Genomic DNA, 10,814 nt, shown 5'->3' with positions numbered 1-10,814 from the left:
ACATTTAACAACAATCTATAGGAGTCGCGGAGATACGATTTTATAGTTCTTTGAATAATCTTTGTTTACTACCAAATGGGTAGATAAAATAGAATGTAAAGGTGTCCCATCTTTTCCACCCTACTATATAACTATCTGTAAAAGTTAGTGTGTGTAAGGGGAAAGCATAAATTTAGGCAAACCCCAGCATGTAAAGAATCATCATGATACTATATGTTATTTTCCCTTTGAAAACATATCTTGAAATTGTGCCCACATACACGTGACTATTTCCTACTTGAATAGTCTGGCACTTTGTGATTTTGGCTTAACAGCACCACTATATCAAAAACTTTAAATGTGTAGAAACTTACATATTAAAATATGCCATAAATTATATCAATATCTCCTTAGAAATTATAACATATAGTCAAACGCTTATCAGAACAACATTTCATTAAAATTTGATTTTTTGTCCCCGTTGTACTGAACACTTGACTAGTGTGCTACGTCATAGCCGTTCGTTACAGCGATTTCGGCGTTTGTATACGAAGTTACTACGTGTCGACGAAATTTTGCAAAACTTGTGAAGAATTTCAATTCCAAACCGTTCTAGTCAATTTAAATTAAATTGTAAGTACTTCTTTGTTTTAAATTAATAAAATTATACTGTTAGATAGGGTCAGACGTAAGATTTATTGTTTATGTATGGTAGAAGGCGGCAGAAATAAAGTTACAAATGATTTTTTTTCGTGCAGACAATCATGTCTTCGGAAAATATTTTCTCTGTGGCAGTCAAGTTTGTCGGTGATTACATGAACAGAACTCCACAGAAACTTAAGGTATGACAACTTATGGCAAACTTCATGTTTTTATGCGTCTAAAAACTGACTAGGCTACATGTTTTTGAGTGCAACAGCCACGCTTTTTATCCATTGCATGTTTTAACAAATGTTGTTTTGCTGTTAATCCCCTTCCTTTCTTCCATTAAAATCTGATCTTCACTGCCGTTTAATAGAGAAAAATAGAAATTGTGCTATGTTATAAAATAAACAACAACTTTTTTGCTTCAGATAATTGATTCTTACCTTACCTATATTCTGTTGACCGGCATCATTCAATTCTTGTATTGTGCGTTGGTCGGGACATTTCCCTTCAACTCGTTTCTGTCAGGATTTATTTCATGCGTTGCATCGTTTGTTCTTGCTGGTAAGAAATTATTTTTGTAAAAGTTTATAGGGAACTTTTATACCCTCGCATGGTGGAGCAACGACAGTCGTTATAACACAGATGTTTTGTTTCATACACCTCCTTCCCGCTTATGAGTTACGACCAATGTAACTTAGTGTGGTAATAGAAAAATCTGGTCTTATTAATAATTGCTTTCCCAGAAGTACAATAAGTTACATTGGGATAGATATTCTTATGTATTTTATATCATATAAACATGTGAACTGTTAAATGACACAAAATTTAAAATTTTCATACTTTAACAGTGAACTTGAGACTGCAAGTAAACCCAGAGAATTCCCGGGATTTCAAATCTGTAGCTCCGGAACGAGCATTTGCCGACTTTCTCTTTGCTCATGTCGTTCTTCACCTCGTAGTCATCAACTTTATTGGTTAATCAAAATTTCATGAAAATAGAGAAAAATTTTATAATGGATTCTTCTCCAAATTTTTTTGGCTCCAATGTTTTGTGATTACAAACCTGTTAAAGTTGAAGCAATAATGTAAATACTGGTTGCTACGGTGAAGCATCAGCGTAAAATATAAAATGACTTGTCGCAATAAAATTCTATACAAAAAAATTCTATCTCCAAACTGTGTTGCCTTGCAAATATTATTGCGGAAGGTTGTCTGACTATCTATGAGAGGATAAAGCTTTGTCTAGTAGGGTGGGGGAAGATGGGACACTATTTCATTCGGTGACATTTTAGTTAACGAAGAACACTCGAATGATAAAACCGTATTCTCAAAACTCCATAGACCATTGTTATTTGTTTAAAACACTATCAGTATATTTAGATGTTTTCTGCTAAAGCTGTCCCGGCTTCCCCCACTATAGGCTTAGGGTACCCTTTAACATCTGGTAAGTCCCATATAAAAGAAAGTCATTTGCATCTTTGGGTTTGATATAACAGGCAAAATGACAAAATCCCAGTCTCTTTTCATGCCTTGCATTAAGACCCTACTAATAAAAACAAAAGCCTACACATATTTTAAATCAGGACTACTTAAATAGAAAATGTGCAATTTTTTTTGTAAATAACTTCAATCTATTAAAGTAAGCACGAACTGAGTATACTTAAAACATATAATATACAATATTACTGCACACCGCGCATAGCTACTGTTGGAATGAATAACTGTTGTTGTTGTACCTTGGTAATTGCTACAGTAATAGGAACAAATTATTTAGTAACTTAAAAGCAGATTACTGTTTAGTGGAACGAGAAAAAGAAACAAAAACAGTGAAAAATGAACAAACTTTTGAAGACATCCATTTAAACTGAACTATTTTGTTAAAAGATAATTTAGCAAATACTTTTGGTACTGACAGACGTGAAATTTGAATAGTATTTGATATATACAAGTTTACAATTTCCACACCATGCCCAAACGTGCAAAGCAAAACAGTTTTGGGAAATATACAAACTGTGTAAAGTCACCAGCGAGAATAAGTGTTTTTAGCAACAGAATAAAAATAAAAAAGTGCTACCATACAATTGCATGCTATGTAATTACCACAGAGATAAATACAGGGATATATTTAAAGAAAAGCTAGAGTTCCTATATCAACTGGTATAAACCGCTTTTTTACAGCACATAGATTTTAATGTTGGCACAGGGATAACTTTGGAAGCCAGTGATGACCATTTTAATACAAAAATACATTTTTTTAAGCTGGAAGATTATGACGAATAATCTTCTGGCAACACGTAACTTATGTCATCCCAGGGGTGGCGGTAGAGACCTTGTTTGAGACGTAATTGATCGAGATAGTGCCCGATGAAACCCATGGACCTGATAGTAGTCGTTATATAAATATAATCATTGGAAAAAAAAAAAAACTTTTTGGCATGTCAAATATTCCAATGTAAAAAAATTTAGTGTAAAAAAATCAAAAAGTGGAATAAAACAGAAAGCAAATTTGTGAGTTGTGTGTTACCTTCCAAGAACAAAGACACCGTTAAGAGCGCCAATCTGGACATATTCTCTTGCTTCCTCCTCAGTGAAACATCCACATCCTCTTAGAAGATCAACGAATGTAACTCCGATGAAACCATCCACGTTAAGGATCAGATTCGGTTTCTGCAAAGACAAGAAATTAATCATGAACTATAACTGCTAATAGAGGCTGGACTTTTGCCAAGAATCTCGCAGAATGCATTTGGAAAGATTAAGTAACTTATTTTGTGGTAGTGGTAAGCAGTTTAACCTAAATTTAGATAATTAAAAAAATTCTGTTATCTCAATTAACTTACAGTTACAGAAAGTCTAACCTTACAAATGTTGTCTTTCGGGTGGAATTTTTTAGAACCAAGATCATTGAAATACAAGTAAAATAAACAAGTAGAAAAAACTTTTATACCTTAGCAGTTGTAACCTTCTCGACCTCCAACGCATAGTCGAGCAACGGGGTTGACGGGAAATTTGACTTCACAAATTCTTTCAATATAACAACTCTTTGGTCAGGGTTGTTCAACTAAAAATAAACACCAGTAGTTAGATTAATATAAAAAAATTTGGTGAAAACCAAATATTGTGATTTTTTTTTACAAAGAAGTTATAATTCTATAATAAAATTGGCTTGAAGTTTTCAGACTCCTTCAAATAAACCCTAAACTTTTCAAAAACTTTAAGATCTATTTTATCCCACACCTTTTGATACTGATCATGTAGAAAACTTAATTGAAATAATTTGTATAACAGAATAAAATACCACAATCCACAAGTGCAACAAAATATAATAACTTACTGATTTCACACGATGTCCAATACCCATGATCAGTTGATGTTTTTTCCTCATCTCGTTTACAAACTCACTTGGCAGCAAACCTTTATCATAAGCAGCACTGAACTGTCGAGCTGCACCATCTAATGCTCCACCAAACCTATCACCCTGTATATGAATTTAATTTTAGTAATTTTGCTTTCAGTTTTATGTTAGTATTTTTTTGAAATAATTTTTACATTTAATTTTTTTTTATAAATCACATCATGAAAAAATTTATATATATAAAGTACATTTTCTTGTTTCAATTGTGGCCTTAAGCCCCATTCACATCTAGCATAGGCTTTTATGGGGTATTTATATATATATATATATATATGTATATATTTAAAAGACGATAAAACTACACTGTGTAATAAGTGTGCTAATGTACATTATAAACTGTTTATATTTAACCAATTTAAAACATTGAACCAATTTTCACTTACAATTGTCAGAAGACCTGAAGTTAGGCAAGAAATGAGGTCTTTTCCAGCTCTAGCACATACAATGGTGTTGTGGGCACCTGTTGAAATGTGATGTACAAATTAGTATGGTTGAATCATAGCGAACTTAAAATAACGAACTTAAGTTCGCTATGGGTTGAATAAATTCAACCTTTTACCACCGTGTAGAACCCATAACTTCTAGTTAAGACTAAAAAGCAGAAGGGCTAACCATTGTGGCACTGCACCAGACATTCTAACTAAGGTTTGTATCATATATACACACCTGATACTGCAGGTCCATGATCTGCTGTCATCATCAAACAATGTTCGAAAAACTTGCAAGCATAAGTAGGTAGCCTGTATAACATATAGGAATATGTTAAGTTATTATTATGCACAAAATCTTTACATGTTTAGTAACTGTAGTTGTGATGTTACTAGCATTATTTTTAAAATAGTTTACAGTTGATATGACTAGCATATGGCAATAATACACAACTGAATTGAAATATATAGTAGACAAATAAATTAACATGAATCAGTGATATAAATATGAGACACACTCGAAGATCTCAAAACCCACAAATACACAATAAAAACCATAGTTTATTTAATGTACAATCATATATAGGCTTAAAAATTCTACAAAAAAACTTTGTCTAACTGGTAAAGTTGCTCAATCACACCACATTAGGTAATCAAACCTAAAATACCGCAACAAGCCAATGGCATAACTAATTAATTACATCTTTTTACAAAAACTCAATCCCGCAAATTGACAAATTACCGTTTTTGAAACCATAAAAGTCCAAGCACTCCGCCTATACCAAGATCATCTTTAAAGACTTGCGAGATCGGCATCCCAGCATAAAGTAACTCTTGTCCTCTTTCATCGGAGATGCTCGACATGAAGGATGCGGGCTTCCGGATCAAACCTAATTCCTGGAGGAGGGGGAGGGGGGGATTTTTAATAGGTTTTGATGTTGTTGTTTTTTACAAACAGTACATAAAATTTCAGTTGGCCTGCCAACCTTGTCATCATAGGTTTTGCGCCTTGGTGCCTTTTTAATTTTTCTTAAGGAGTGGTAAATAATACAATACCAAACACATGTGTACAAACTACAATTACACTTCCATTGTAATTTTTTTTCGCTTTTGTTTTAATTTAATTTTTTTAATGAATTTTTTTGAGATTTTTAATTTTTTTTCAGGAAAAAAAAAGTAAACTAGAAGCAATCTTAAATGCAAGCCCAATCAATACAGGGAAAAATAATCACTAGAATCAGCCAACCAAATACAACACACTTTAAATGGCATAATTATCTCATACCCTTGCCCATGAATAATCCATAGGAACAGTAGGAGGGGGAACATCTTCTTGCACGACGACCACACCAAGGTCAACAAGATTGTTGTAAACTTCCCTGAAATTAGAAGAAAGTGTGAAGGTTAACTTTGTTTAAATTCTAGAGATAATGTATGTAGGTGGGTAGCATCTTACTGGTATGTATTAATAAATAGGCCGATTAATGAGAATTAAATGTACAGTCATGAATATATACCATTTTGTGATATAGAAATATTTTTGTTTATAATATTATGCCACTGCCCAATGAATCCCAATCATATTTGCCAACAAAACATATTATAAATGTTAGTGGTTTATTAAATGAAATTTTACATTTGGGGAGTCTGAAATAGACAATTTTTTTGTAAAATTTGCAAAAACGACATTGCATTAGAGGTGAAATAAATGAATAAATGTAACTTATTTATCCTTACGGAGCAGGCATTATAACTTCAGTGTTTTGTTTTATACAACCAGTTGCTGTGACAACCATCAAACCTGTAACTTCTAGCCTAAAATCGAGGGCTGTAACCACTATGCCAAAGACCTACAGGCCTAGCACCGCATACATTGAGCATCATTACCATTCACCTTATTTTAGTGTTGAGTTCATTGAAACTGCATGGAACATGAGCACCAGCTGCTGCAAGAGCTTTGTTTTTTGCTGCTGCAGTTTCACTAGCTTGGTTAGCGCACGCACCGGCGTGGCCGAACTGAACTTCTGACGTGAACATTGTAGCGCATGTACCTATAGTAGGGTGGAGGGTTGCAACAGACATTTTTAAAAATATAATTTTTTTCACTTGAGAAAATTTGTATTTTTAACCTAAAAACTGATATTTTTTTTAAATGTTTGGTCTAAATTCACATTTAGATGTTTCCATATATTTTGCATAATATTACACAATATAAACAATAGGGATCTTGGGTTTTTTAAAAAACTTATCCATAGAAAAAAGTAAGCAAATACAAAACGCTGTATTTAGTAATAAGAAACATTAGACTTACCAATACACCAAGCAATCACAGGTTTAGTGATTGTAGCAGACTTTATTGCATCACAAATATCATATTCCTCTGTTCCACCAACCTAATGGATAATTTAAGTTAAAAAAAATGAGCCGCAAAAGTTTGGTAAAAATAGGCCACTAATACTACCTAAATCAACTCAGAAATATGAAATTAAAATTAAGTTTACATAAATGTAACCCCTACAACCTATTTTGTCATAAGAGCTGTATGAGATTTCTATTATGCCTGGCAGCAACAGATTACATTTATACTGCTGTCTTTTGATGATAATAACACAAGTTACAGTCACTTCACTTACTTCTCCCAACACAACGATCATTTTAACGTTTGCGTCATTCTGGTAACGCAAGATATGATCCATGAATGTAGTGCCCGGGTATCTGTGGGAAAAGTGTTTTAAAATATGTGTTTTCTCTGAAGTCGACCGTTTTATGAGTGTTCTTTTATCATGTTTAAACTAATTTGTGCTCATAGAATGGTTTTAGATTGACTTATAAATAAATCACTCAAAAAATTATGGACTTCTAACTGACAAAAAGATTGACATTTCAAAGCCCAATCTACAAATCAATCATTTTAAATTTACCACAAAAATATTAATACTTATCACAATAAACACAATTATAAATTATAAATCCAAAAAAAAATTGTTTTAGTCAATTTTTTGGTTCAAAACTATTCACAGCATTATCATAAAAATAAAACTTTTTTTGGCTAAAAAATAACCAAAACCATAAAAGTTCACCTGTCTCCGCCTATGGCCACTCCCTCACATACACCATTAGTGGTTCGTGATATAATGTTGTTCAGTTCGTTTGACATACCCCCGGATCTTGACACATAAGCCACACTACCAGGTCGGTAAAGTTTCGAGGCCAAAATGTTGTCCATCATTCCACCAGTGTTGCCGATTTTAAAACAACCAGGTTTTATGCCACCAACCTGGGGAAAAAAGGAAACACTGTTAATTGTTTATTCGCTTTTGACTTTGAGAAGATATATTTGAAAAGTAGAGCTTATTTTTAACATCTAAGCAGTAAATGATAATAATGCCCAATAAAATCTGATTTTTAAGTTTTCAAAAATTATAAAAATTAAAAATGAATATTTTTCAAATATTACAAAAAAAAAACAGAAAGGGTACAAATATATGATTTTATTGACAGTATAAACTGTAAACAATATTAAATTTATGCCTATAAATTTACTCTTAACAGTCTTAAAATAATTGTGATAGTTAGCCCGCAAAACACACTCACAGTTGCAGGTCCAATAATAGAGACATTTTTTTCACGAGCCAACTTGTTCAACTTCTTGGTTGTTGCTTCTGGTATACCTACATAAATATATGGGGTTAGCATTTTAATTAGCCACAGTATAAGTTAGAGCTCTAGTATATCTATATCAAGTAAATATATACTGTAACATAATTAAGGTACTGGTTAGATGCATAGTAATGCAACAACAGTACAGTATACCGAAAAACCATGTTTTTCCCATATTATAAATATTATTCTAATAAATATGTTTTTGGTAACTAGTAAATCTAACTACGGTTGAAAAATATTGGGGGAAAAATGTGTACTTCCTGGTATTTACCTTCAATTTGGATTTTATTCTGTTTAATTGACATTTATCATGCTTTAATTTTTCTGTGCACATTATATACCAAAAGTAACATTATAATTCAAGTTTTAAAAAAGGTATTTCCTATTATAAGCAAGACTTTTATTAACCTTCAGCAATGATAGCAATGGTTCTGATCTGTTGGTATTGCAGCGTGTCAATCGTGCTTTCCTCTGCCGATCTCAGTGATGCAAAACTGATCATCACATCGGCATCCGAATGTTTATGCATGGCATCACTCATGTTCTTGTACACAGGGATTAGAATCTCCTTGTGCCCCCAGTAAACTTCTGTTTGTGGTCACCGCTGTGGGAAGAAAGGTTTGTTAGTTTGTTGGCACTTTTTTTAATGTATGTTATCTACCTTTGCTTGGCCAGTACAGTCGTTATAACATATGTGTTCTGTAACCACATAGGTAACTGTGTCTGTGTGTGTAATAGTTTTTTTCCCTTTTTTAAGAATGACTGACAATTTGGACAACACATTAGTGAACACTGGGTTGGAGCAATAAATGTCCTGCCCAAGGACCCATCCCAATAGTAGCAGCATTAAGCACTTGACCCTATATCTTCTTATTACAGTGCAAGCACCTAACCAGTGAGCTACAGCACTGACTACTTTTTTTTTCAAGCATCACACATTTAATAGAAAATTTTGCCTATAATACGTTTACATATAAAAAAAATGCTCACAAAATGTTTTATTACCAAAAAATACTTATATATAAACATAATATAATAATATAGAATAATGACCTGAATGGGTAAACCATGGCAGCAACCGATGGTGTTTTACGAGAACAAACAAAATCGAAATCCATCATTCCTTGAACAGCCCGAGATTGTAAACCCCATATAATACAACGCGTTTTATCTGAAATATAATTGTATTTCATATTATGTTAAACAAGTGGGTTATCTAGATCAAGTTTTTAATAATCACTCACAAATTCTATGTTTCAAACTAAAAAAAAAATTAAAAGGATAACAAAATTGGACGTTGAAACAAAGTTAGCAAATACGCAATAGAGTTGTTTTGCAAAAAAAAAACAGGGAAAATATATGTTATTAAATGTTAAATAAGTGGGTAGGTTGTAGGTTTGATTTCCTAAACAATAAAAATAATGTTTCTCAATGTAATGTAAAAATAATACAATTTATTGGCAGTGGCAGGGTCAGTAGAAAACACAGAGCATAGCACAGAATATAACAACACCCTTTATTCTTTGGTCGAATGCCGTTCTTACACTACTCCAACCCTAAACCCTATTTATTTTTATGTAGCATGGTATTAGGCCTTTCATGCTTAATACCATGAATGCTACTATGCTCGAATGCTACAAAAACTTATTGAAGCTTCATATTTTAACAAAGGGAAGGAAGGGATGGGTCAATAGGAAAAGCCTCACCGCTTTGTACATATTCCAACCATATACAATCAAAAAACATGTTTTTATCAAAACACGCCCTAATTTTCAATTAATTATAACTAATACTTTATTCTATTGTATTTTCAGTTTAGCAGCCAAAAAATAAATAAATTTGTATGTGTTATAACTGTTATGTATAAATTAACATATGCTATGCCAGGTGATTGAAGACTTACAGACTAATTTGATGATTAATATATATATATCTGCACTGAGGATTAAGTACCAGTGGTGCTAAATAGTTGTTACAGTAAATGTAATATCCCACATACTTGTGAACATGGGTCTATGAGCTGCACGTTTAGCAGCTTCTTGTAGAACACTTGTTCCATTCAAAGCTTGGGCAGCATCTCCGTTAGCTTGTGGATTATCAGCAAACGAACTGGTTCGAGAAGTACGTGGTGTACCACCCTGTTTTAATGCATATGATCAGTTTCATGTTTGATTTAACAAATGGGTTGCGGCAAATAGTGGAAAATTAAAGTCAACACCTTAAATTTGCATGTCCTATATAGACACTCTATTCTATAGGGTCCAGTTTAAATATATAATTATAAAGATATTTTCTTCTAATCTAGATACATATATAAAAAGATATATTTTTTAACAATATTACACCATTTGCTATGTCTTAAAATTGTTAAACTGTAGTCTTTATTGCAAATTACATATCAAATCACTGCAAACCGTTAAATTAAACTAAAAAAACAAAAAGTGTTTGTGAAAAAATTAAAATCATAAAATCACACTGTGCATAATTGAAAAATGTGAATTAAAATAATTGAAAATCACTGCATGTAAATGTCAACTACCTGGGATGGATCATCCTGTGTGAAAATTTGGGAATAAACAGTTTTTTAAGGAGCATTTATGTTATATATGCATAGAACTGGGATAGGTAGCTTAGAAATTGGTTGTTTAAAAAATAAAATGAAAACATGGCTGTATCTTATA

The 10,814-nt window shown here is 32.4% G+C and overlaps 2 protein-coding genes across 2 annotated transcripts in view; one reads left to right on the top strand and one right to left on the bottom strand.

Moving 5' to 3' along the window:
- Positions 1–472: 472 nt before the first annotated feature.
- Positions 473–1,790, top strand: LOC100186610 (dolichyl-diphosphooligosaccharide--protein glycosyltransferase subunit dad1-like). The gene is made up of 4 exons (XM_002131131.5): positions 473–612; positions 738–821; positions 1,053–1,188; positions 1,476–1,790. Exons 2-4 carry the CDS (start codon positions 744–746, stop codon positions 1,604–1,606), a joined length of 345 nt encoding a protein of 114 aa, XP_002131167.1. The 5' UTR covers positions 473–612; positions 738–743; the 3' UTR covers positions 1,607–1,790.
- A 433-nt stretch (positions 1,791–2,223) lies between these two features.
- Positions 2,224–10,814, bottom strand: part of acl (ATP citrate-lyase) — a 16,960-nt gene continuing 8,369 nt past the window's right edge. The window contains 19 exon segments of the mRNA NM_001032584.1: positions 2,224–3,006; positions 3,152–3,294; positions 3,575–3,688; positions 3,962–4,105; positions 4,426–4,504; positions 4,710–4,730; positions 4,733–4,761; positions 4,764–4,782; positions 5,213–5,367; positions 5,756–5,849; positions 6,365–6,521; positions 6,782–6,863; positions 7,104–7,185; positions 7,551–7,747; positions 8,065–8,141; positions 8,542–8,715; positions 8,718–8,737; positions 9,187–9,304; positions 10,133–10,271. Coding sequence (NP_001027756.1) covers positions 2,895–3,006; positions 3,152–3,294; positions 3,575–3,688; positions 3,962–4,105; positions 4,426–4,504; positions 4,710–4,730; positions 4,733–4,761; positions 4,764–4,782; positions 5,213–5,367; positions 5,756–5,849; positions 6,365–6,521; positions 6,782–6,863; positions 7,104–7,185; positions 7,551–7,747; positions 8,065–8,141; positions 8,542–8,715; positions 8,718–8,737; positions 9,187–9,304; positions 10,133–10,271 — 1,956 coding nt within the window. The 3' untranslated portion in view covers positions 2,224–2,894.

The sequence above is a fragment of the Ciona intestinalis genome, chromosome 3 (assembly GCF_000224145.3).
Source record: "Ciona intestinalis chromosome 3, KH, whole genome shotgun sequence".
In the NCBI taxonomy this organism is placed as follows: Eukaryota; Metazoa; Chordata; class Ascidiacea; order Phlebobranchia; family Cionidae; genus Ciona; species Ciona intestinalis.
Note: the sequence above shows the minus strand (reverse complement) of the source record. Positions and strands in the feature narration are given on the sequence as shown.

Excerpts from the sequence above, each read along its gene's own strand:
- LOC100186610 (XM_002131131.5), top strand. The coding sequence starts at position 744 with ATGTCTTCGGAAAATATTTTCTCTGTGGCAGTCAAGTTTGTCGGTGAT. Across the intron at positions 822-1,052 it reads GAACTCCACAGAAACTTAAG|ATAATTGATTCTTACCTTAC; the intron begins GTATGACAACTT and ends TTTTTGCTTCAG. Across the intron at positions 1,189-1,475 it reads TGCATCGTTTGTTCTTGCTG|TGAACTTGAGACTGCAAGTA; the intron begins GTAAGAAATTAT and ends ATACTTTAACAG.